Raw genomic sequence first — 25727 nt, forward strand, 5'->3', positions numbered from 1 at the left:
GCTTATTACTTTTGCGGTAAGATGCCACCTGTCCAAAATCCCCCCTATAGATTCATGTATTGTGGCGTTAGCATGAAGAGAGAATACGCTGTATCGTTGATAATTTAAATGCTCATATAAGACCGATACATACGCATTATGGATCGGATTTTGACAGCAGTGCTGGAAGAATCGTACTCTTCTAAGCCAATCGTCACCGACCGCGTCTTATAGTCGCTTTGGACAAAATGGAAGGTAAGGCCGATGAATTTTCTTCCATGACAAGACCAACCATCGCAAGTATACGATCCAGCCAAAACGTCCGCTTTGAATAGCCTAGCCAAAGACGCCTCAGCATGCCCGTATAGCGTCGTTAATGCTTGGATCACCATATCTCGTTTAGGGCACTTGAAATAGGCAACACCATGTAAATCCATTAGGCCTTCAAACACGCCGTCGCCAAGGATACTGAAAGGATATCCATGCAGAGCAATTTTCCCGGCGAGATATTGCGCAGTTTGTTGCCTGAACTCAAGGGAGCTATGTAATTTCTGTTGTTGTATTTGGACCTTGGTTCGAGGCTTGACTTGTTGTACAACCGTGGGCAAAGCGGGAATTAAGCGAGAAAATACGGTGTCAGCGATTTCGGTCAGAGACTGACTAGGCTGGGACTGGCTAGTGGTGGATTGTTGGCTGTCGGTATTTGGAAGGGTAATTCCTTTTACCCTAGCCTGCTCTGCTCGAAATGCATTTAAAGCGTCGAGAAGGACTGAGTGCACCCTCCGAATATGGTTCATACGTGGCGCGCTTCCTTGTTTTTCGGGCTTCTTTTGTCCACATATCCTTCTCCCCTCCATGACTTGACAGATGTAGACCTCTGTCGCTCTATCCTTTTTCTCGGTATCACAAGCAGAAATTTCATCATCTACTGAACAATCAGGGGTTTCTTTGATAAAAAAGTGTCTATGGATTGCGTGTGGGTAACTTGATGGGATTTTTCTAATCGGTATCCGTGCCAACGCCTTTTGATTTGCAGATATACAATCAACAACGGATGGAAGCTGGCCTAATGGCAAGCTGTAGGAGGCTCGAAAACCCCTGCTAACAAGCGTTTCGGCCTGGGAAACTGAAGATGGTAACGAAGAGATATCGGAAAAGGAAGAATCAGGCGAAAGGAAGGGATTAGAATCCTCGCGATTCAACGATGGAGAACGCATAGCCATACATTCTGGTCCCTGATATTGCGTTTGCTGTAGGTATTGTGATTCATGGTATTGGATATGTACAGGCTGCAACTGAGGCCGGACTGACCTTGACTGAAGAGGGGAGAAGTTCCTCTGCATATATTGTGAATCTTGAAAATGGATCGGCTGTGGCTGTGATAATTGATGGTATTGCTCTGACCTAAGCTGCATTTGTGGATAACGGAATGGGGAACGGGGGTCAAATCGTTGGTTAATAGTTTCCGATTGCCTGCGAACCGGCAGAGAGTCTGTTGTTCTCGAACGAGCAAGTCTTCTTAATAACGGAGGGCTTTGAGGATGTTCTGAAGGAGCATTTGACGGCTCGTTCGCATGCCGAAATAGAAGAGGGTCGTCAATATGTTCGCGATACAATTCATCAACAGGAGGAGGTTCCGTTAAGGAAATAGGATATTGCGTGGCTTGACCAACGTTGACAGACATATTGGTGGATGGCTCTTCTGCTAGGTCGTTCACAAAAAGAGTATGATTGATGTGGTCCATTTCAGGGTGTTAAGGAAGACAGCAAAGAAATCGAAATGTTATTGGAAAACGGATGGTGAAAAGACGGATGGCGCTGTTTTTTTTACTGTTAGGATGTTATTTTATAAAAAACCACACTCATGCACATGTGAAAGTAAAATCAGTAGCGGTAAGGTATCAATGTACCGCACATATAACCTGCTTGCAGTAAAATATATCGATTACGTTTCACAAACATTTACCGAGGAAAGTAAGTAACTTACCGAAGAAAGTAAAATATCAGTAAGCAAATGTTTATGTTGAATATGACAAGGTAAAGCCACAAAATATCATGCAAATAAAAAGAGGTTGATTACCATTTTTAGAAAATAAACTTTTGCAGAGGTAAGAAATCGGTAAAATATCGGTAAGTTACAGTCGCAAGTGGTTTTTACGGCCAAAAACATATTGAAATTGGCCGTAAAAATGAATGAATTGACCTCACAAAAGTTGTATTTTAAAATGTGAAACATAAAGTCACATATATTGGCGCACATGATACAAAATACTTCATTCTTCATTCATTATTACACAACACCATGACCAGAAAGTTTGTGAACAAGAGACGACAGTCGTTCTCACTATTGATGGCCTCTAAAAAATTAGACAGAGAGGGGGGCAAGAGATCCGAAAGTCGGTGAAAGAATTAGCGCGTGCTTGTTCAGCCTTTCAATATAATTAATGTTAGCAAAAGCTGTTCATAGCCAAAAAAAAAAAAAAAAAAAAAAAAAACCTTTGTCATGTGCGCCAATATATGTGGCTTAATGTTTCACGTTTTAAAATACTTTTGTGGAGGTCAATTCATTCATTTTTACGGCCAATTTCAATATGTTTTTGGCCGTAAAAACCACTTGCGACTGTACACTCGAACTTTGATTATCCGAACGATTTGCTATAGAAAACGTTCGGATAAAAATTAGGTTTTATTGAATTGAGCTGTATTCTAAATTTACATAATATATATATGTTCAGGTGACCTTGCACTTATAGGTTTCCCTAACTGCACATCCGAACGAATGGTCGAACGAATGCCCTGCATTTAGGGAACATATAAGTGCAGGGTCACCTGAACATATATATATTATGTAAATTTAGAATACAGCTCAATTCAATAAAACCTAATTTTTATCCGAACGTTTTCTATAGCAAATCGTTCGGATAATCATGTCAACTGCTCGTGGCATTTCTCTTAAAGCCCGAGTCTTGTCTTGGCAAGTGCGCCACCAAATTGGAACATATGCTCGCAAGGATTTTCATGTTGTCTTGCTCAAGCATATATAGGAGAGCATTGAGCTAAAGTATGGGTAAGAAGAGGTTCTGGAGGAAGTACCATACTGTCTCGACCAAAGTTTATCATTGCAAGGATGCGATCATCTTCAAACTATACAAACCACTGCACCATCAAGTATGTTCATCTACTTTTTGACTCAATTTACCCGCTCAGTCAGGGCCTACAGTTCGGTCATACCAGTTAAATATTTCTATAAAGATGAAGGCTTGTATTTTCCCTTGGGTTAGAGGTTTTGGGAGTATCCTAAATCAGTACCTTGCGTGCCACAAACACAGCAGTCCAGGGCAATGAAGTTGGTCTGCTCTTCCTGGTTTGTACGAGAGTCAAGGCATTGGCTTCGAGTGGCATAAGTATCTCCATCATACTCTGGATATTATCAGTAGCTTTCGCAGATTCAAGTCGGTTACTACAAAGATGCAAGGAAAGAATGTCACCCAATTCGTATTCAACAGTGCATTGTTGGAGAATCTAGTTCGAGCACAAGGTTGTAGAGACGAGATAGCAGGCCTAATAGCTAGAGGGGCAGCAGGGGAGGCAAAGGCGACATTGCCTGCTGAATGGGATCGTAACAATGCCCATGGTATTTCCATGTCTGAAGGGTTCAGTTCTGAAAGGTGTTGATTAGGCAACGTATTTCCTTTTTCACATCAAAATGGTCTGTACTCAAAAGGGCAATGGCAAACCAAAGCGAATCCGGTGTGGTGCCGGAGACCAAGTAATGTCTTTAAGATGTCTTCAGGATGTCGTTCATGAAGAAGCCATGTATTGATCATGCTCAAGAGTGACTAAATCTATAAATCGGCTCTAAGTTCAACGAAAAACTCTCCTTTCAACTAAAGTACGAAAACAAACTGAGCTATCGGCTGTCTCTACTAGATTTCGAACCAACAGGTATGAAGGCTTGTCCTTTTGTACACGTCCCTATCGTTGTTCCTGTACTATTGTACTTTGGATGTCTCCTAAGAGTAAGGGTGGCAAAGGCATATCATTGAATCGTCTCTTAGTGTAACGTGCTAAATATGTCTTTTATTTGTTCTTTTCAATAGTAACTCTAGGGCTTATGACCACTTGTTAATCAAGAGCTGCAGAAGTCAAGGGAAAGGCACCTCTAGTAAGCAAAATTGAAAAAAAAAAAAAAAAAAAAAAAAAGGAGAGAAGAGAAATGAACATTCCATTGAGTAATTACCGACATGACAGAGCATCAATACCAACAATTCCGAAGGGGTGGTGTTATTGAGAAAGTTTGTGTCAGAATTGCTTCTACCTTCGCAAGCAATGGCAACTCAGCCCTGCCATGTGAGTCTGCAAGACATTCGGGATGTGTTTCCAGATGCACAGTGATTCAAGCTGGAGGAACTTCCTATTCCATTCCTCATAGACCCTAATGGGAACAGGTATGTTACTGATTATGGTGCACTTTATCAATCATCTTTGGAAAGCAAACCAAGAATCTCAATTTGGCATATGTCTGTCTTCTTGTTAGAGTTGAGCCACCATGCATTGCATTCTATCCTTACAAGATCCTGGATATCATTACAGAAGCGCCGCAGTTAGGCAACAGCGACAGCAGCAGCAGCAGTACCGAAGCTAGCAACGCTGACACCGGCAACAGCAGTATCAATACCAACACCAGCACAAATACCAACATCGACAATACCAACTGTAGCTGCAATAACAACAGCAATCACAACACCGTCATCCACTTGCCTACATTGAGAAAGTCGTCAAACCAGGCCTCCCAGGATACTCTTTTACCATTATCAAACTTGATTCAATCTTTCAATTCGTTCCTTACTACCTGCAACAGTGCATATACCGAGGTGATCAACTCTAACCTCGAGAAGGTTGCGGATGTGCTCTTGGAGACCAAAGAGAAAGAGAGCAAGGTGGCTAATCTGCTGTTGGGAACCAAAGAAAAGGACAGCGAGTTGTATAAACTGAAGGACAAGATGCTTAATCTGGTATTGGAAACTAAAGAGAAGGATAGATCTTCCCATATCGAGATTATTTTATGCAAACAAAGTAAAATCACTTCATTACAACTAACAACTGAACCTCAATCATCATTCTTATTGCTCTTAGAACAGTAGATATCCCTCGGTTGGCTCTTGTTCAGGAACCATGTCCTCCAAATTGTTGTAATAATGTATTTATTCTTTAGCTATTATTTCTGAACGCGAACACCGCGTGATCGGAACAAATCAGTCACTAAACTGCAAGCATCTGGATCTTGATTCACAAGGCCTACCAAGTCCTTGATACCCGGCCAATTGTTTACAATCCATGTTGCATCCTCAATTTGCATATTCTGACAGTGATCAAATTCGAACCCAAACAACTCCAAATTCTTCAGGTTGGCTAGTTCATCAAGGCCTGCTCTTAACCTCATGTCCAGCGTCCGAGCACTCTCATTTGATAAAGAAAGAAAACGTAGTCGAATCAACTTGCCCAGCTGTCTAAATACAAAACGCTGCTTCTCCATACCTTCTGGAGTCTCTTGATCAACATCGGCTTCAAGCTGGATGACTAAAGTGGTGAGATCAGTACTAACCCACTCTGCACCATTGATAATTTCGGTCACTGTGATCTTAGCCCCGCACAGGTACTTCAGACGTGGGCAATTAGATAATATCGCTTGAACAACGCCATCAGTCCCTTGACTTTGTCCATTGAAATCTAGTGCCTCAACTGTGTCACAGAGTCGCTGAAGCCTTCTTTTCTGTACTCTATTTCCATTTATCCAAATCTCCTGCTCGTACGATAGTAATTCTCGAATACAGAGTGGACCAAATTTACAATATGGAGCATCAAGCCGCCTTAAATCAGTCATCTGTCTGAGAAGCGCTGCCATTTCCTCGTCCTTAATGGTTATAGTTGAAAGTCTTAGGTCTGATAGATTTGTTAGCATGTAGGGATGATGAAGGAATGCTGCTTTGAAGAACTCCACATGTTCATGTTCTTGCTGGCCGATAGAAATTTACTGAATTCCAATGAACATAACTTAGGGCACCTCCTAATCCAAATGCCGATGCAATACGGTGATGTGTAAGGAATTGGAGGGCAGGATATTTCGATATCTCGAAGAGCTAATGTGGTCACATTTGGTAAAATGAACGTGTCCGTGTCGTCGTCTAAGAAGCCGGAAGGGGGCCGATCGATTTCTACCATGGTCATTCTCAAGTGCTTAACTTTCTTGCAGACTTGGAAGAATGGATCAACCTCATCATCACAAATATCTACCCAAGAGAGAGTCAAGTCCTCAAGGTGAATGCATTCCAATATTGCTTCCCATATCTCACGTAAAGTTGAACTAGAGAATGAAAGCTTGGTGATTGTGGAACTATGAGACATGACTATATTGAAAGGCTGACTCAATTCATGTGGAAAGCAATAAGGACATTCGATGGATCGAAGGTGATCCTTGTACTGGCAAGAGCTCATCTGGTATGAGGAGTTTAAACACAAGCTCCTCAATGTTTTCCTTGTATTTATGCACTGCTTCCTTAGTAGGACAGCGGTAAGGAGTTGGACTATCTTTGACAACGACCCTTCTCCAAAGGAATTTGACAAATGCATTGTGAAAGGTCTTGGAGAGACCAATACAACGTAAGAGATCATCTCGATCTAGGAAGCCATTAAGAAGCGAAACGATTTCTGGAATCTCCAAGGGATTCACTTTAGGTCTGCTCATTGTATGAAAGGAAGATTAAGAATGTGAATAGACGTGCTGAATGCCGAATCCCCCTGATCCAGGAACAAACAACACAGTGGCTTTAAGAACAAAACGTGTCATTTGTGCTCATTTGAGTTCATTTGAGTCCATTTGGGTCCTTTTAGCCTTTTTTTTTTTTTCTTCATTCAACTTATTCTTCTTTCATCGCATTGGTTTTGTTAATTAATGATGCTTAAAATACTCTGTCTACACGGCTATACTCAGGTATATAAAAAATAGAATAGGCAATAGTACATAAAATCCCTTCAAGAAAAGTGGCTGATGGATGTTGGATTTACAATGTATTATATCTTTTCATCTTTCTCTTATTCTAGAATGCACTATCGTTCACTAAAAAGACCGCCGTCTTCCGTAAAGCACTCAAGGATGTTGCTGATCTCGGTAAGTAACAAAAAAAGAAAAAAAAGGAGCATTGGACAGGTTAAAGAACTATAGGGACAAACATTTTAATTTCAATACAACCTTTTTAAATGCCTTCCAATTAGTCTACGTCACAGCACCGCACGTCGTTCCTATTCCAACATTAGGGACCCCAGAAGAGCGTGAGAATGATGAGCTAGATAATCTAGGGCCTGGTAAGCTACTTCTTTGTTTATTTTATATCATGTGCATGTTTCTTGAGGAAATAGGAAAGATATATGATGGCCTCTGTTCTGTTCAAAACATTTGCCTTACTTTTATTATCATTGCAATTACCTCTACTATAGAGGATGCCTCCTATGGCTGGTGGACATCATCACCGGAGAAACCTACTTATAAAGGATTTGATGAGAGTTTATCAGAGCTTCGGTCTGTGCTTGAGAAAGAGGTAATACTTTATATAAACATCACCATTCATTTTTCTCCAATCTTTTGGCAGTACAATTTTTTAAAAAAAGCGATATTTTTTTTTCTAGGGACCTTTTGACGGTGTTATGGGGTTTTCACAGGGTGCATCAATGGCGAGTCTATTACAGCTATTGTTAGAACGACCTTATTTATCCCCGATCATGAGTGGGTGCCGACATGATCCTTTCAAGTTTGCTATTATTGTCTCTGGATTTGAACCTCGAGATCCGGAAAAGATAGGATGGTATACCAATAAATATCCTATCCTGACACCTCGGAGACCCCCAAGATCAACCACTGGCAACCACATTAGTGATGATGAGATGGATTTAGAGGATCAAGAGGATAAAGAAAATATTGAGCCAGAATCTCTTCATGGTGTTCAAGGTGCTAGTATGCATGTCATTGGACGAACAGATGTTATTATCACGCCAGGTAAAAAAAAAAAAAAAAAAAAAAAAAAATAGAAAGTGATACTCAGTCCTGTGCCTCTTATTAATATCCTTATTGCTATTGTTATTATTGCACAATCAAAAAAATTAGAGCGCTCTGAGGAGCTATTAAAGCATTATCAGTATAGACCACCTGTGACATTATATCATGATGGTGGACATTATATGCCTTCGAATGCAGCGAGTCGGCAGGCTTATAAATCATTTGTTCGATCTTTCATGTAGAGGAAGTGTAGACCTTGATTCCAAGTCAGAAAGATCAAAGAGGATCAGGGAAATTGTTACATGACAAGGGATACGAGTCAAGGGGTATCAGACCAATAGACAAAGGATATTCACCTTAGACAGTTTATCAGATTAGATTGATGATCAACTCTTTAGTATATCCAACCACATAACTTTGTATATAAAACTATATATGTATCTTCTTGTATGGCAACTCCTCTCTCAACTGAAAAAAAAAAAAAAATAAAAAAAAATAAAAAACTCCGCATCTGATCTGATAAACACCTTGTCCCATTTCCTGATATTAGATCGTACTGGGAACAAGGCGAGGGTAAAAAAAAAAAAAAAAAAAAGCACAGCAGATTTTCCCGTCTTTTTCTTTTCCGCAATATCGGATGAAATTTACCAACGCGCAATTACTCTTCATCGGCAGAAGTAGAGAGAAAAGCATAGCCGAAACAGTTTTTCAGCTTTTGTCTGAATGTAACAAAAGAGCGGTTTTAGTTTGTGTTGTTGGTTGAAAATTTGGTGGCAAAAGCATTGTTAAAGGTTAAAGAAAAGTCAAAAGTCAATGACTATTGCTGTCACTACTACTTGTGCCGATACAGATACGGATACAGATACAGATGTAGATACAGATATGGATACAGATATAGATGCAGATATAGATACAGATAATACTAATGATACAGTAAAGCATCTTTGCCAAAGAAGAAGAGAGGACAATCTAAGCTTAGAGTGTCGGTAGCCCTAGTTATGAATGGTCTTCATAAACTTCAGCTTCATATTCATGTATGCTTTTACATGTTGCTGTCAATATCCGTTTAACGCTTTGTTCAGGACGAACTTTGCATGGACGGGTAACGATTCCTCTTCTCCCGATCAAGGCAAATAGGTAAAAAGAGAATGTGTCTGTAACGGAGTCGGGCAATTGCGCATTAATCTTCTTTTCCCACTTTCCATAAATCGACATTCGATTCCGCCTTTCTTTTACTCTCCCATCTCATCTCAATTTTTTTTAGCATTACATACACAACATACACAAAACATAAACAAAGTACAAACAATTCATTCATCTACACCATTAAACATTTGGGCTTTTTTTTATATACAAATATATATAAATATAAAACCCTTGCTCCACTTTTTTTTCTTATCTCTTTCTCCTCATTCTTTCTCTTCTTTCTTTGTGCCTTGGCATCCTTCACTCTTCGTTCAAGACCTGCTTTGTGTTACTCTTTGTCCTTATCCATATTTGTATTTGTACCTTATTCCTAATCTTTTCTTTCTTCACTCCTCTCCTTACAATACCTACCTACGTTACTCTCTCGAGACAATACAACACAATGCCTTTTCCTATCTATGCTGTTCCCCTGACTAGGGATTGGCTGGGTATCTATCAATGGAAAACATCTAAACCAGAAGATCTACCCCAGGAACTGGAGGTATATTCAAAAAAAAAAAAAAAAAAAAAAAAAAAAGTACTATTTTGGCAAGAGAGCTCCGAAGAGCTAAAAAAAAAAAAAAAAAAAAAAAAAAAAAGGACTAGTAATAAGAAACAAAGATCAAGAATGAATGAACGAATGAGTGAATGAATGAATGAACATCAAGATGCCTTTCATTGTTCATTGTTCATTCCCTTTCGTATTTTTTTTATCGTTTTGTCTGTGCTGTACAAGTGTTCGTGCATTAATTTTGTTTGTGGGTAAACAATACGCAACACAAACAACACATTTCTCATCTGTCTTCTCTTCCTCTTTCTCTCTCACTCTTCTTCCTTGTCAAATACAAATTAAAACAGTACCTATCATTCCAAGAGTTTGAAGACCGATTTACCCAACTTAATAGGATCGCACGACCTACTTATCCAACAGTCTGGCCTAATGTGGCAGCAATAGTCTTGCTCACCGGCATTGCGATGGTTGCAGCCTTTGGAATCACGCACACAGGAACAACTATGGCTGTCATGGGCCAAACCGCTTGTTTTTTCTTCCCTATCATGGTTGTCGTTTGGATCAAAATTCGAGCCGAGACCCTTGCAAGATCTCGGAAAAAGGTAACCAAAAAAAGAAATTACACAAACAGACACAAACAAGAGCCTGCACTTTATTTACACACAAAAAAAAATCTGATTAGATGAGATGGGCGGAGAGCGAGGAGATGGAGAAACGGGAAACGGGACAAACATACAGATAAATATATATTATATGTATGCAACATGCATTTATGATCGGGAATTCGGAAATTGCTAGTTTTATTGAGCAGTGCAACGCCATAGCTTTTTTTAAATGCAAATATTAACCTTTTTTATATATATATATATTTTTTTTAACTGTAGTTCAAATATCAATCCCAGAAATTGCTCCGAGAATGGACAGCTCAGGATACGGAAACTCATGCCATCCAATGGAAAATTCGTCTGCGCCCAAAAAGTGAAGCAAATAAATGGTTGAGACACAGGCAGGTCCAACATCAACAACAGCAGCAGCACGGATACTATTATACTCAGTCGCAACATGACCATGCATACCATGATGGTCGTCTGGTGAATGATATGTCAAGCTTATTACAATATCAACAACGGCAACAGCATTATGGAGGCACAGATATAGTCACTTATCATTTGCCATCTGACTATATTATGCAAGGGCAACAGATACAATCCCAGCCCTCTGGCAATTATATTGATGTGGTTATCCAACACCCAGTCACAGAACAACCGTCTTCTTCGTCATCGTCTTCAGTCATGGCAACAGCAACGACGGCAGTAGAGCTCTCAAAGCCCGGCTGGACGACCTTCTGTGACCGAATGAAGAATTCTCTTTGCCTTGGCTATATTTTCAGAGAACGTAAGGTCTGGTTGATCGAAATATCCTTTCGGGACTATCAATTGGAGGATGATGCGTTGACGATACCTAGCCCTGTCTACTGTGATTACCGCTTGCCAGTTTATGAAGATATTGTGTCCATAGGGACCGCGGCTGATGATACCATTATGCCACTACCACAAGCAACAACAATAGTAGCCCCCGCAGCAACTCATGCACTGTTGTCGACAAGCGCCAATTCTGATCACTTGACGATAAATTTCTATTTGGACGAACCACCGGCTTATGAAAGTCGATTGGAAGATTCTGATAGTGACAATGGTAATGAAGCCAATGCTCCATCATTTATGGAGCCCTATCAGGGACAGCAGCAGCAACAGCAGATGACTATGGTGCAGCGGCTTGCGGGGTTAACTTCGGTCACCATCATGCCTTCTTCATCAAGATTAGATACGTGTAGATATACAATGAGCAGCGCTGATGGACCTGCGCGGTATAATAGGCTCATGGTATCAACACATGAAGGGGCATCTTCTACCGTGTCATTACCACTTGTCGAGAGGAAGGAGTATATTTAAGAGCGAAGTGTAGTTAATTGTACATATATTTGTATTATACATAGATCCTAGTTGAAGTAGTTTGTCAATGTACAGTCCACGCTAGGTTTTCACTTTAAACCGAGCGTAACGATTACTATCCAACAATTCAAGACATAAAGAATGCAGCCACACAAAGAGCTTTAGATTTGTCTTCCCTGATAAATATCAAGTGCTCTGATTCTTTGTTTAAAACTCGAACTTGTCATTTAGTAAACTATCACGTTTATGCTCAGATTTGTCGCTATTCCGAGTGTGAATTTGTTACTGTTCACAAATATAACTTCGTCAGCCAAACCAATCAGCCCCTGCCACTGATGCCTGGACTACGCCACCAGCTCTTTTTAATACTCTTTCTCACGCTTCTACTCTTCACTCTTCAATCTTCATTCTTCACTCTCCACTTTTTGATCAGTCAAGCAATGTAGAGTTGCCTATTCATTAATAGTACGACTTGATACCGCCCTCCCTCCCCTACAACCACTGTTCATATTGCAGTGTCATTTCTTTACATATTAGAACTTCTTTGCAATGCAAAGACGTTATCTGTTGCATCATTATTTTATTTTTTAAATTATCTCTCTCTGCCCATAACACGAACAACTCGCACGTTGTTCATACTTTAACCTTATTTAACGCGCTGACTACAGCCCTCCTCCTTGCAGATGCATAAACAACACAATCAAATGAAGATCTCCAAAGCGACTTTCCTACCAAGTCGCAAGAAGAGGCTTTCCGATCCTTGAAGGGCCATCCCCTATGCAATAACTAGGGAAGCAGTCGTGGCCCACTAAAGCTTCTTTTAAAAGTCCAAAAGATGTAAGTTATAACAAAAGAAACGTGAGGTGGCAAAATTATTCAAGTAAGAACTTGTAATTTAAGCTTTTTTCTGTTTTTTTCTTTTTCTCTTAATATCAATGACGGAACCAGACTCATTACTGAAAGGATTGGCTCGCTGTTTGAGCTCATGGTTCAAAGGGAAGCAGAGCTCTCCTATATATTCCCCACAAAATCAGATCAAAACTGAATCAGTCAGCTGGTAAGTGTGAAAAAAATAACAATAATATTTTCTTTTGTCTTGTATCAGAACGCTTGATAATGAATGCATCCTAGTGCCGGAAACTCAACTTTTTCTTTTTCCTCTTATAAAAAAAAAAATGTATAGGACAAAACACACAGTCAGGGGGGTCTATGGTATTAAACGTCGCTTTGAACGCAAAGAGAACGTTCAAAGTGGGGACGAACGAGATACTACAGCCGATGATAAGAAACCAAAGCGTGCACAAAGAGTCACGCGATCACCGCCGACCATCTTATCGAAGCCAATATGGTAATGCGTGGTCTGGCTATTATGCAATACTCGAGGATGAAGCCCATAAGGGACAGGATGAGGAAGATGCGCCAATAAATTGAGACAATCCTGGGATGCATCTCCAGCCAGGATATTGAAGTCACGAAAGACTTCTTAAAACATTAAAGGGGAGCTCTTGATACCTACTCATCATGGGTAACTGTCACCCGCAAGTTTTTTACTTTTCCTTATCCTTTTCTTTTTCTTAAAAAAAAGGAAAAAAACTAATCAACTATGTGTCCTCAATTAATAGCTCCTCACAACGCAAACAGCCCCCAAGAAATGGCCCTCTCCTCTGAAACGAGGGGCCAATCCCCGTATTTTCGTTTGCAAGGCCACTAACATCCACACCATATCAAATGGCCGCGCTACCAAGGAGGAGAAGGCTAAGAGAGAAAAGACTGAGAGGACTGAGAAGTCTGACAAGGCAGGGAAGTAGAGAAAGCAGAAACCCCATCAGCAGAGAAGGCAGCTGAGCAAGTAGTAAGAGGCGCTGAGGCCGCCAAGGTTGCGGCTTTGGTAACAGCAGAAGTAGCGAAAGCGTCAGAAACAGTAGGGAAAAAAACACTACCGCCAGTATCAATAATAGCAGCAGCAGCAACAGCTACAAATAATATGAGTGAATCATAATCTCCTGCTTCAAAGAAAAAGGATTTAACCACAGGATACGTCCCGGATGGTGATTATTTTCAAGTTAGGAAGCGTCAGCCTCAAAGAACTCGTCATGTGGACCCGCATTGGATCCTTTGCCTCGAGACACAGCCCTCCTTCTCTGCTAGTCCGTATGGGCTACCAAAACATTATTAAAACGTTAAATAATTAGCTTGATGAATGAATTGATAAATAATCATCTGACAACTTCCCTGCATAATTTTTCCCACACTCTTCTCTCCACTTTACTTTTCTACACACTCGATTTCGCCTCCTCTCCACATACTCATTAGTGTACCCTCTTCCCCTGAAAATAAACGTACCAGTCTACTGATACTGATAACACTATGGCCTCCATGACAGGGGCAACAGGGGGATGGACTAATAACTTTGCCCACTATGGACGTTCAAACCAAACGATGGATGACTTGATAATGGGGCAACTGGCCGATGACCTAGGGCACTACAGCCCCAAAACAATAGAATATGATCCCGAGCCATATCAACGTATGCTTCGGCAAGAACGTAATTTGAAGCAAACTTATCAACCTACTGATGCTGGTGGGAGAATGGCTTCGTCAAGCAGGGCAAAGGGGAAGGCCAAAAGCTCTGAGTACCATGGACGTTCAAGGCAAGAGGTGGATGGCTTGATACCGAGACAGCCGATGAATGGTCATGAGCTCCCCAGCTTGCAAACAATAGAAGATAGCACCAGTTCCGAGGCATACCGCCGTATACCTCAGCAAAGCCGTAAATTGAAACAGACCCATAAACCTATTGATGTTGGCGTTGATGGGAGCCTGGGCTCGTCATCGAGGGCAAAGGGGAGACTCAAAAGCTCCTGTCACCACACACGCGTGGAGTTCAAGGGGAATGACCCAATCCAGGTGACTGATGACATTTTGTCTATACCCAGCGCCCAAGCAACAGAAAACAGCATCAATTCCGAGGCATTCCCCCATATACCTCGGCAAAGTCGTAATCTGAACCAAACTCGGCAACTGATTGGTATTGGTAGCAGTACGCCTTCCCCAACAAGGGCAAGAGAGGAGCCCAAAAGCTTTGGTCAGCATGGACGTCCAAAACCAGAGGTGGATGACTTGATACGGCTGATTGATGACATGAAGCTGATCGGTGTTCAAGCAGCAAAAGACAGCACCAGCCCTGAGCCATGCCGACGAAAATCTCGTCAGAGCCGTAACTTAGAGCAAACTCATCAACCTATTGATACTGGTGGTAGAAGCGTGGCTTCTTCAATAAGAACAAAGGAACGGTCTAACATCTCAGACTACAATGAGAAGCCGGAACCAGAGGAGCCTGACTTGATACAGCTGGATGATGGCATGGACTCACTTAATGTCCGAGTGACAAAAAGCGGTACAAACCTCGAATCATACCATCACACACGCCAGCAAGACCATAATGTGAATGCCACTGGAGAGATGATAGACTTATTGACGCCCCCATGTTGGGGTTGCAGTAAGAATATGAAGATGGGCAAGCGCGGCATTAGTAGCAACATTCAAGGCATGGAATATTATTGCGAAAACCATAGCTCTCGTCGTCGATGTCATGGCACAACAGAGAAGCGTACACGCTGCAGTGTCTTTTCTCCAAGCAAAGAGTTGGTCGAAGATGGGGTTGAGTGGTATTGCTTTAAACATAATCCTCGCAATAGTCACCTTCGATGTCAGATGGATGCCAAAAACAAAGGAAGGCAATGCAAGATTATTTGCTCCGAATCAGAAATCCGCCTTGGTGATGTACCTATTTGTAATAACCACTTTAATAAGATAAGATAAAATTCCTGTCAGTCCATCATTACGTAACGCTGCGTTATAGCTCCTAATACGATTAGTGAATATAATGAAAGGCTAAGTAGTTTAAAAAAAAAAAAAAAAAAAAAAAAAAAAAAAACTTAAAGCGAAGAACGGGTGTTCAAAGTGGAAGTGATCGAGATGTGTACGAAGAATCACATTATCATCACATCGATTACATATCTGCGCCATATGCAACGGGTAACCTGCCTACTATGTAATACCCCAGGCGGAAAAGGGCAAGGAAGATGCATCAATGAACAAGAAATAAGCCTAAGATATATCCCCGGCCAGTGTCAGTTTACCAAGAGTAATAAAAAAAAATTTTCTATCTATTACCTGTCAGTTGTCACGTGAAAATCAGTATATCCACAACTTCTATCTAATACGGATACGTACATGTCAAACCTTCACACCACTTTTATATGAAATACTAGAATAGAAATCAATTAAAAGAAAGGAGAGAGCAGAATTGGCACATAATATGCGACTACAGAAAACTACTCTTGGACCATTGCGCCATTTTTGTCGAATGAAAGGGAGGTTGGTTGTTACAAAGGCATAATTGTGGTTTCTCATTCCTTCATTCCTCACATTAACCAATTTTTAACATTTTTTCGAGTTACAACACTCTGTCCAGCCCTTCCGCTACAACTTCCACCAGACAGTTGACTTTAGATATTAGATGCGTCAATGCTTGAACTGATATGCGCTTTAATTCTATAATTCTAACCGAAGGTTGCACTATAATTCTAACTATGAAGATCGTTGTAATACTTATTCAAAGACGAGGATACCAAGAGCTGCTCAACTTCATTTAAAGCAACTCTCTCTCTCGATCACGTAATTCACCTTCCATGGTGAGCATTCTATCGAGAATCGAATATATCACGTCTTTCTTAAACTTGTATCGTCTAGCCGAATTGGAAGCCCTCCAAGACCTGCCTTTGAACTTATTAAGCCGCCAGATAGAAGGATAGTCATTGTGCCCATAAAACCATTCATTCCAATGCTCTCGGAGAGAATGTTTTTGATGGAGCATGTCATATTTATCAATAGTGACCTCCATTTGAGGCGTTGCAAGCGAGTTTTCAAGGTTTTGTATTTCTTTAATTCTGCTATCCGTCCATAGCTTCTTGAACCGCTTTTGTACTAATGGGATATCCTGGCCCACTTCATCCTGCTGTTTCTGCCCTGGCTCTTGCTGGGCCTGTTCTTGTCGCTGATTCAATTCTTGAATGCCCTGACCTTGCTCGTAGTTTTGATCTTGATCTTGATCTTGATTATTGTCCTGATTCATCTGTTGTTGTTCTAACCCTTGTCCATGTTGTTCCTGGGCCTGCCGCTGGGTGGGCTTCTGCTTCTGAAGTCGAGATTGATTGGACGCCAACCCCAATCCCTTTGCAGGTTGCATGTTAGAAGTTAGGCCCAGTGACACACTCTCTTCCGCCACAGAAACTTGAAGTTGCTGTGCCACTTGCTTCATGATATTTAGCATACTAGCGGCAAAACGATTGAATTCACCTGAAACTGCCAATGCAGTCGCTTCCGACTGTCGATGCCTTTCATCGATAAAGTCTCCTTTAAGAGTTCGCGTGTTTGAGGAAATTTCGTCTGCCCTTTGAGTTAAATTGTCAATAGACGCCTGTACATGCTGAAGGTCATGACTAAGCTTCGTACTGACTCCTCGGAGTTCATTCACGATAGCAGGTGAGTTAGCATTAAGGCTATCCAAGTACGGGGATGTAGCGTTTGCCATAGCATCCTTGAGCGCCAATCGATACGAGTGGAATTGCGGATCTTGAAACACTTTGTGTCTAAATATTCCGTGAAGCGAGTAATTGGACAAGTGGTTTTCACTAGAGATATCCATGAGAACGACCGCATCCTGGAGTATGACCTTCCGTAAGTGAGCCAGGAGGCTCAAAATGTTGATGGCGGGGACATCCATGTGACTGACTGAAAGACGTGTATGTTCGGGTCGCCCGTAACAGATTTCTCTATCCTCCATGATGTTCTGTATGCGTTTCTTCCAATCAGGATGACCATCAAAGTACGACTCGATAAAAGGGAAGATCTTTATCTGAAGTTCATTCGGAGGAAGCAGAACGTTGCGCACATACCATGGGCGTTCATTAACAGAGGTGAAGCCAGACATTTTAAAGGCAACGGTACTGATCGCGAGGTCCAAATAATGCGTCATGAGACGATTCATGCTCCAGTGCGCATGCTTTTCAATGTCCTGAATCTCACACCCATTTTGATGCACAAAGCGAGCTCCAGCACCGCGGTGATAGTGGGTTGGCTTGTTAACGGGGATGTTAGCCCCATCAAACAAATGAGACTGACCCATGTAGTGCGCTGCTTGGGAAAGCTCAGTTTTTTGACTTGGATCGGATGTGCTCACCCAAAGATATCGGTTGTACCAATCCTCTTCGTCTGCAAAATTAGGCACTGTGACATCAGAGCACTACAAAAATAAGAAACATCTTCGGTGTTATTAATATAGTCAAAATGGCACTTATTCTAATACTAAAGTAGCTATTGATCGCTTACCTGCCAAAGCTCAAAGAGATAAAACCCAAGGGCGCCAATTGGGCATACCTCCACATTTTTATTCCTAATGATTGCTGTCATACACTCTTTGCCATCACGGTTTACTTTTCCTTGCAGCATTGTAAGGACGATGCCGAGCACAAATTGGCCATTATTGGTCTCCTTGCGTCCAAAATTGATGGCCTGTATGTCTGCCAATGTAGCCTTCCTCATATTCTCCCCTCGAGTCATCATGAAAAAAGACCATGCTGCAATGCCTCGGTCTCGTAGCCCTTTAACTTTGTGATTATTGGATTTCCCAAGCGACGAGTAGTTATGTCTCCAGCCTTGTCTCATCACCTCCTTTAAGTGGTAAATCTCCTCACCCTGATCAACACAAAATGTTCTCATTTTCTTTGCTGTTTTGGTCTGCCCTAATCTGCGTTTATAGCCTTCCATGAGAGTGATAATTGAATGAGTTCTAGGATGTTGCTCATGCATCATATCTGGACGATTCCTCTGGCTGTTGTAAAGATCTATAACAGCCTTGATATATGCGTCTGCTGTTTCGAATGACACTGGCTCTACCTCCAAGTATTTCATAAGCTCGAAAGAAGTTACAGAGCCCTTCAACTTGGCATTGACACGAAGCGGAAGCACAGCATCTCGATGGTTAATATCGTTGTCCGGTATAAATGGTTTTTCTTCCAAATTCTCTTTCATGTACATTAGGAACTTGTTTGCCCTGACGCTGAAATCGCTTCCATATCCTTTTCGAGTACACCAGGCCTTGAGAATAGGAGAATAGGAAAGGAATCGCAGAGCGAATCAGAATAAGCACATGCTTTAACTCTATCTCATTTTATAATTGAAAAACGTGCGATCTTTACCTCCCAATGCTGCTGGTATCGGATGTAAGTCTTCTTAGTGCTATCTGCAAGCTGATGGCGACGCTGTTCTTCAGTGTTTACTTGGGCTTCAAACTCCTTGACTCTCAAGACATTTAGTCTCTGGATTTGTTCCTCGCTTTGTAAATGGGGAGTGACTACCTGAGAAGAGCTTGTTCCTGAGTATGAAACTACTGTATCAGCTTGAGCCTTTCGTTTCCGTGACCGGCTCTGTGTAGCCTGTCGCGAAGCTGGTAATGAAGATGGTAATGAGGCTAGTAATGAAGATGGTAATGAGGCTGGTAATGAAGCTGGTAGAATAGTGCTTGCTAATGATAAAAGAGAAAATGAAATTTCTTCAGAATGAGGTTGATCAATGGACATGGAGATTCATTTACCTCGAATTAACTTAAGTGCTTTACTTGGGCAAAGGCTTCCCGCGGAGGGAGCTGAAGAATAGCTTTCAGACGAGTCCGCAAGAATACCACTGTCTCTCCTTTCGGCAGCGCTCATGAAGGTAGAATGAAGAATGGTGGTAAGGTAAGGTGTTTTGGGCGAATTTTTTTTTTTAAGTTCTTTCGAATGGCTTAGGGACAGTATTTTTGTAGGAAATTGCCAGTCATGCCCGGGTAATTTTTTTCATATCGATAAATATATTTCTTATTCATTTCAATTCAATCGGCGGACTTTATATAATTTTTTTTAGAAAACACCTTCACAGGATATTGAAATCATGCACCTGATGCCTACACAGGTGATAAATTAGTGCCTATTCATGGACACTTTTGCCCGTAAATTGTTTTTTTTTTTTTTTTTTTAGAGAAAACTAATCAACTAAATGTTCTCAATCAGCGGCCTATCACAGTCCAAGTGATAAATCGAAGAGCTTTCGTTGACAAAGCCACCAACGTCCGTAGCACATTAAGCGACCATGTTACCAAGAAAGCGTTAGGCCAAAAGACAAAAGACTGACAAGGCGCAGAAGACAGGGCCCATAGCAGGAGGTTGCATAACAAGGAGGCAATCAAAGCATTGAGGTCATCAAGACTGCGACCTCAGTAACAGCAGAAACAGGGACATTAGAAACAATAAAAATAAAAATAGAAAAAACATCAGTGCACCAGTAACCAGAACTAATAACAGCAATAGCAATAGTATGAACCACAGTCTTATGCTAAAAAGCGAATGGTTTAATCATAGGTATACCCAGGATGGTGGTATTTTCCAAGTGAGAGAGCAAAGCGCCAGCTTCAATGTACTCATCACATAGACTCGTATTGGGTTCGAAATATGGTGTCTCGAGGCCATTGCCAAGTACGTCTCTCTCTCTCTGCTGGGCTGTGCACCACTATTAGAACATTAATGATAGCAAAATAACAGAAGATCAGATGCACCACTTTCCAATGTGAAGGTCTTCGCCACCCCTTGTGGGTATAAAATAAAATCCACATCTGTTCTCTCTTCCACGCACATGCTTTTCTCCTCAACATTCGACTACACCCTCACACTCTTTTTCCCCATTTCTCTAGATATACTCACCGAAGCGTCCTTCTTCCTGATAAAACGTGCCAGCCTATTGATACTGATAGTACTATGGCTTCTATAACGGTGACAAGAATGGGGCAGACTGATGACTTGGACAACTGCCGAACACGAGGCAGCAGTAATCCAAGAGAGCAATCCAATCCTAATAGCCAGAACTATAATGAAAGTCCGAAATCAGAAGAGTCTGATATGAAGCAGTTGATCGATGCCCTGGAGGAGTGCAGCTTCCAAGTAACCCAAGTAACCCAAGTAACCCAAGTAACCCCAGTAACCCAAGTGGGATGTCCGATTTGCAAGGAGGATAAGAACCTCAACAAGCGTGACATCGTGCTGGAATTCTGTGAAGACCATGCCCGCCTCCGATGCCGTGGTAAAAATATAACAACAGAAAAGAAAGAACGCTGCCTTAAATTTTGTTCACCAAAAAAGTTAGGCAAAGATAAGGAGTGGTATTGCCCCCAACATGATCCTTGGAATGACCACCATAGATGCCATGCATATGCCAAAACCAAAAAAAGACAATGCGGTGTTACATGCACACCAGAACAATACCACGAACACCCCGATCGTGAAAAACCCATTCCTATTTGCAATACCCACTGGGATAATGGAGCAAAGTTGGTCAAGTGAATTGTACCAATCACGTGCATCCCCAACTTCTATGACAAAGGTAGACATACGGGCTCTTACAGTCACCACAAATTATAGCAGATATCTCTTGAACACCTCATTGACATATATAAATACCTTCATAAAAAATGACGCGTTTATGTCACCTAAAACTACAAATGTGTTCCATCTTTTACGCTCAAAGCTATATATCCAAGAAAAATACCTAACTTCAGTGGTCTTTCTCTCATCCATTCATTCCATACACGAAAGTTTAACGTCGTTCGTCAATCTTCCTCGACTTCATAGTTTGGTCAATTGTTTTTAAAAAGTGGGGGAGGAGGAGGAACAATACTATGCTACGTTACTCATATAATAGATGGTTGAGTAAATCAAAAAGCCATCTTACAACGTATTCGAAAAGAGAAATAAAAATAAAAAAATAAAAAAATCAAAAGAAGTATCATCTTCACCTATCCAATTTTTTCTCCTCATGAGTTATCTAGTGTCCAGCAAAACTCCAACTCTTCAAGCCGAAAAAGCAATCTGGTCCCGATATAGAGGGCCATGGCTTGATGAAGCTTTTTAACTTACTCCCGCTGATCTCACATTTGTTTTAGAAACCCTCTGACCGGCACTGAGAGCGCTCATGAGCAATCTAAGCTGGAATCAAAGCACATTTCCTTCCATAATAGCGTCCACTGGCACTTCATCGCTTTTAATGTTCGCTTGTCTTTAAGAAGAAGAAGAAAAAAAAAAAAAAAAAAAAAAAAAAAGAGAGAGAGAGAGAAAGAAAAAGGAAAGGAAAACCGAAACTACATGTTCTCAACAGCCTATCAGAGCGCTAAGAGTCTATCATCAAGAGATAACTCCCTTCCCAATATCGAAAACTGAATCCAAGCATTCATCTCCAGAGCCACCAATGCCCGTAGCACGCCAGGCAGTCATACTACCAAGGAAGAAGCAGGGAGAGCATTAAGCCAAGAGGAGAAAGACTGACAAGGCAGAGAAGGCAAGCGCCTTAGCAGTAGATTGGGCAGCAAAGGAAGCAACCAAAGGCATTGAAGGCGCCAAGGTTGTGATTTCAGTATTAGCAGAAATTGTGGAAGCATCAGAAGTAATAGAAGAAGAAAAAGAAAACACCAACACCGGTAATCAGGACTAGTAACAGTGGCAGCAGCAGCAATAGTATGAACCATATCCTTGTAAAAAATCAACCACAGGATAAGTCCTAGACTGTGATATTCTTCAAGTGAGAAAGCGAAGCGTCAGCCTCAAAGAGGTCATCATAGAAGCCCACAACAGAACATTAATAAAAGATCACGTTGCTATCTAGTCCATACGATGTTTCTCCTTTCCTTGGTGCTTCCAATCTCCAAACTGAAGATTCCCACCCCCCTTTGAGGGCGTAAAAACAGACCTAATTTGCTCTCTTCCACTCACACTCTTTTCTCTTTGACCACTCCCCCGACGCATACTTTTTTCTCCACTCTATGATACACTCACTGAAGCTTCCTTCCCCTTGATACTGACGATATTATGGCTTCCACAACGGCCGCAACAAGGAGACAGACTAATACCTTGAACCATCATAAGCCATTTGATCTCCGAACAACAGGAGGCAGCACCAGCTCCAAGTCATACCGTGGTACGCCTCAGCAAAACCCTCATCTGGAGCAAATCCCACAATTTATTGATGCTGATGAAAGCATGAGTTCTTCGATGAGGACAAAGGGGCAGACTAGCCCTAATAGTCTAGCCTACAGTAGATATCCGGAGTCAGAAGAAGATGACTTGATACAGCTAACTAATGACTTGAACTCACTCAAAATTCGAATATCAAAGTGCACCAGAGCCCAGACATATCAGCAAGGCCTTAATGTGGATGCCACTATTGAAAGGGTAGACTTATTAACGCCTTTATGTCTGGTTTGCAGTAAGAATATTAAAATCGACAATCGTTTCAGCAGTGGCAACGTTGAAGGCACGCAACACTACTGCGAAAACCACAATCCAAATCGCCTATGTCATGGTACAAACAAAGACGGTACACCTTGCAGAAAGTCTACTCCGAATAGAGAGTTGATTAAAGGTGGTGTTGAGTGGTATTGCTTTCAACATAATCCCGCCAATGATCACCTTCAATGTCTTGGGAGAGTCGTAAAGGGAAAAAGATGCGAGATTAGATGCTCTAAATCAGAAATTCGCCTAGGCAACAAACCTTACTGTAATAAGCACTTTAGTCAGTATAAATAAAAAAAAATCGGTTAGTCTGGTGTGGTCGTGTACGAAGGATCGATTTTACTTGCATGCCTTTGTTGAAAGCTTTTGTTCCTTGCCAAGTAGAATAGTCAAAAAAGCATCGGCAACAGCAATAGTATGGATGTACTTTAGTCTTGTGCCTTAAAGCAAATAGCCACAGGATACGTCCTGGATGGCGCCAATGTCAAAGAACTCCTCATGTGAACCTACATTGGGTCCGTAGGATGATATTGAAGCCATTATCGAGCACAGCTCTTTATGCAGATCCATCAAGACTTTGTTGATTAGGTATTATTCTTGATAAATTGATCCCCTGAAAAACGTATTTGTGTAATTTTCTCACCCCTTTGGACAAAACCCTCATTCGTATTCTCTCCGATACACACATATTCTTTCCTCCTCAAATACTCAGACAACTCCTCAACTTATTTTTTTTTTTTTTTTTTTTTTTTTTTTTTCGCTTCTCCAAACATCCTCATTGGAGTGACTTTTTTTTTTCTGAGAATAATCGCACCAGCCTATTAGCCTATTGATACTAACGGCACTATGGCTTCTATGGCGAGGATAACAAGGAGATGGATTAATAGCTTTGGCCACCATGAACCATCCTTTTTCCGGACAACAGGAGGCAGCACCATTTCCGGGCCATACCGTTGTTGGACTCAGCGAAATCGTCATCTGAGCCAAACTAGCCAATTGTTTGATACTGACGGGAGTATAGCAAAGGGGAAGTCCAAAAGCTCCCGCGATCATGCACACGCAGATCTCAGGGCGAACGATCCGGTTCAGGCGACTAATAATATGGGGCTCTCCAACATTCAAGCAGTGGAAGACAGTACTAGCTCCAAACTATGCCGTCTGACATCTTGGCAAGGACATCATCTGGAACAAAATCATCAGTCTATTGATGCTGTCGAATCTATAGATTCTTCGGCGAGGACATGGGAACGGCCTAATCCTACTAGCTTAAACTACAATAGACATCCAAAACCAGAGGAGGATGGCCTGATACAGCTGACTGGCGACATGGAATCACTCACTATCCGGGTAACAAGGTGTAGTTCCAAGCCCAAGTCGAACTATCACACGCACCAGCAAAGCCATAATGTGAATACCGCTGGACAGGTGATAAACTTATTGACATCTCGATCCATGGTGTGCAATAAGGATATGAAAATCGACAGGTATGCCAATAGTGGTAACGCCAAAGGTACGCAATATCACTACGGAAAGCATGTCTCTCGTTACCGATGTCATGGTTTGACAGGCAAGGGTAGACGCTGCAGAATCCTTTCTCCGAAGAAAAGGTTGATCAAAGATGGGCTTGAGTGGTATTGCTTTCAACATGATCCTAGTAATCGTCACCTTCGATGCCAGATGAATATCAAAAGCAAAGGAAGACAATGCAAGATTATTTGCTCCGGATCAGAAATCCGCGCTGATGGTGTACCTATTTGCAATAACCACTTCAAACTAAAAAAATAAAACATTTCTGCGTTGCTATGTTCCGACTGCCCAACAGAGTCTCATACTTGTCGATCTGTCCCAAATAAAGCAAAATTTAGACCCCACTCCCTGTTCTAATATGAGCAATTGTTTGCTGTTGCCAAGGTAAAATACCTATTGTCGACAGACATATGCTTGTTGTGTGGCATGCATTTATGAGAACAATGTCAATTCTTATGCTCACTTCACTTCCAATCCAACGCTTGCTTTCATAGCCTGTTTATTACACAATGTGCTCAAATATTAGGTTCCAAATATATATATAAACTGTTAAAATAAAAGATGATCCTGCGTTCTGAAAGTATGAGTCCGGCCTTACAGAATAGTCGCTCGCATTGAGGTGATGTGAATTGAATGCATAGATATGAGCGCGCGAGACGGAGCAAGATGATGCAAAAGAGAAACGATAAATAATGCAGATAAATAAGGGAAGATTAATGGATCCGATAAAGGTATACAGTATTTTATTTATATATATTTACATTATAGACGCGTTTAAGGCCTGTTTGCTTCCATAAGAGCATTTGCTGGTTACTACTTTATCGCTTTTTGATGCTAGCTCGCCTTTAGTGCTATGAGAGATATTGACATCATTGTCACTCAATAGGCAACAAAAGAAGAACAAAGGATCAACAAACAGCCGACTAAGGTGCTCATGACACTGGGTCAGACTTCAATTAGTTCAACTTGGTTCATGTCATTTTTTTTATTTTATTTTATTTTATTTTATTTTTTTTATGACCTCTTGATTACATTAGAATGAAAGTAGCGGCGTACTTTTACCTCCAGTTTTGACCAGTAAGATGTAGATTATGTGCCCCCGTAATAACAATAGAATGATGGATTAGAGAGAGAAAGAGAGAGAATAA

At 41.3% G+C, this 25727-nt stretch overlaps 10 protein-coding genes across 10 annotated transcripts; 6 read left to right on the forward strand and 4 right to left on the reverse strand.

Annotated features, from left to right (window-relative positions):
- Positions 1–5197: 5197 nt before the first annotated feature.
- On the reverse strand, positions 5198–6822 carry BCR41DRAFT_426342 (hypothetical protein; the record flags this gene model as incomplete). The annotated part of the gene is made up of 2 exons (XM_022030719.1): positions 6015–6822; positions 5198–5922 (listed from the first exon to the last, which is right to left on the reverse strand). Exons 1-2 carry the CDS (start codon positions 6649–6651, stop codon positions 5198–5200), a joined length of 1362 nt encoding a protein of 453 aa, XP_021876000.1. The 5' UTR covers positions 6652–6822.
- A 53-nt stretch (positions 6823–6875) lies between these two features.
- Positions 6876–8483, forward strand: BCR41DRAFT_390348 (serine hydrolase FSH). The gene is made up of 6 exons (XM_022028209.1): positions 6876–6970; positions 7081–7147; positions 7252–7341; positions 7474–7574; positions 7663–8029; positions 8138–8483. Exons 1-6 carry the CDS (start codon positions 6932–6934, stop codon positions 8269–8271), a joined length of 798 nt encoding a protein of 265 aa, XP_021876001.1. The 5' UTR covers positions 6876–6931; the 3' UTR covers positions 8272–8483.
- A 960-nt stretch (positions 8484–9443) lies between these two features.
- Positions 9444–11775, forward strand: BCR41DRAFT_415009 (hypothetical protein; the record flags this gene model as incomplete). Its single annotated transcript, XM_022029508.1, has 4 exons — positions 9444–9716; positions 10073–10327; positions 10610–11491; positions 11722–11775. Coding segments are annotated over 4 exons (1464 nt in total), but the record flags the coding sequence as incomplete, so codon positions are not given.
- Positions 11776–12612: 837 nt separating this feature from the next.
- BCR41DRAFT_401613 (hypothetical protein) lies at positions 12613–13485 on the forward strand (the record flags this gene model as incomplete). The annotated part of the gene is made up of 4 exons (XM_022029232.1): positions 12613–12734; positions 12861–13025; positions 13175–13202; positions 13300–13485. The coding sequence occupies 4 exons, from the start codon at positions 12613–12615 to the stop codon at positions 13483–13485; spliced, it is 501 nt and encodes a 166-aa protein (XP_021876003.1).
- Positions 13486–13926: 441 nt separating this feature from the next.
- On the forward strand, positions 13927–15572 carry BCR41DRAFT_363713 (hypothetical protein). Its single transcript, XM_022025927.1, has one exon. It carries the CDS (start codon positions 14045–14047, stop codon positions 15497–15499), a length of 1455 nt encoding a protein of 484 aa, XP_021876004.1. The 5' UTR covers positions 13927–14044; the 3' UTR covers positions 15500–15572.
- A 649-nt stretch (positions 15573–16221) lies between these two features.
- Positions 16222–17489, reverse strand: BCR41DRAFT_363714 (hypothetical protein). The gene is made up of 2 exons (XM_022025928.1): positions 16367–17489; positions 16222–16346 (listed from the first exon to the last, which is right to left on the reverse strand). The coding sequence occupies exons 1-2, from the start codon at positions 17463–17465 to the stop codon at positions 16267–16269; spliced, it is 1179 nt and encodes a 392-aa protein (XP_021876005.1). The 5' UTR covers positions 17466–17489; the 3' UTR covers positions 16222–16266.
- Positions 17490–18517: 1028 nt separating this feature from the next.
- On the reverse strand, positions 18518–19506 carry BCR41DRAFT_213642 (hypothetical protein). The gene is made up of 4 exons (XM_022019972.1): positions 19335–19506; positions 18940–19247; positions 18777–18838; positions 18518–18682 (listed from the first exon to the last, which is right to left on the reverse strand). Exons 1-4 carry the CDS (start codon positions 19447–19449, stop codon positions 18679–18681), a joined length of 489 nt encoding a protein of 162 aa, XP_021876006.1. The 5' UTR covers positions 19450–19506; the 3' UTR covers positions 18518–18678.
- A 947-nt stretch (positions 19507–20453) lies between these two features.
- Positions 20454–21100, reverse strand: BCR41DRAFT_363717 (hypothetical protein). The gene has a single exon (XM_022025929.1). It carries the CDS (start codon positions 21060–21062, stop codon positions 20637–20639), a length of 426 nt encoding a protein of 141 aa, XP_021876007.1. The 5' UTR covers positions 21063–21100; the 3' UTR covers positions 20454–20636.
- A 1355-nt stretch (positions 21101–22455) lies between these two features.
- Positions 22456–23383, forward strand: BCR41DRAFT_363718 (hypothetical protein). The gene has a single exon (XM_022025930.1). It carries the CDS (start codon positions 22630–22632, stop codon positions 23344–23346), a length of 717 nt encoding a protein of 238 aa, XP_021876008.1. The 5' UTR covers positions 22456–22629; the 3' UTR covers positions 23347–23383.
- A 476-nt stretch (positions 23384–23859) lies between these two features.
- Positions 23860–24874, forward strand: BCR41DRAFT_363719 (hypothetical protein). Its single transcript, XM_022025931.1, has one exon. It carries the CDS (start codon positions 23899–23901, stop codon positions 24835–24837), a length of 939 nt encoding a protein of 312 aa, XP_021876009.1. The 5' UTR covers positions 23860–23898; the 3' UTR covers positions 24838–24874.
- The last annotated feature ends 853 nt before the right edge of the window (positions 24875–25727 follow it).

The sequence above is a fragment of the Lobosporangium transversale genome (genome assembly GCF_002105155.1).
Source record: "Lobosporangium transversale strain NRRL 3116 chromosome Unknown BCR41scaffold_65, whole genome shotgun sequence".
NCBI classification, from domain to species: Eukaryota; Fungi; Mortierellomycota; class Mortierellomycetes; order Mortierellales; family Mortierellaceae; genus Lobosporangium; species Lobosporangium transversale.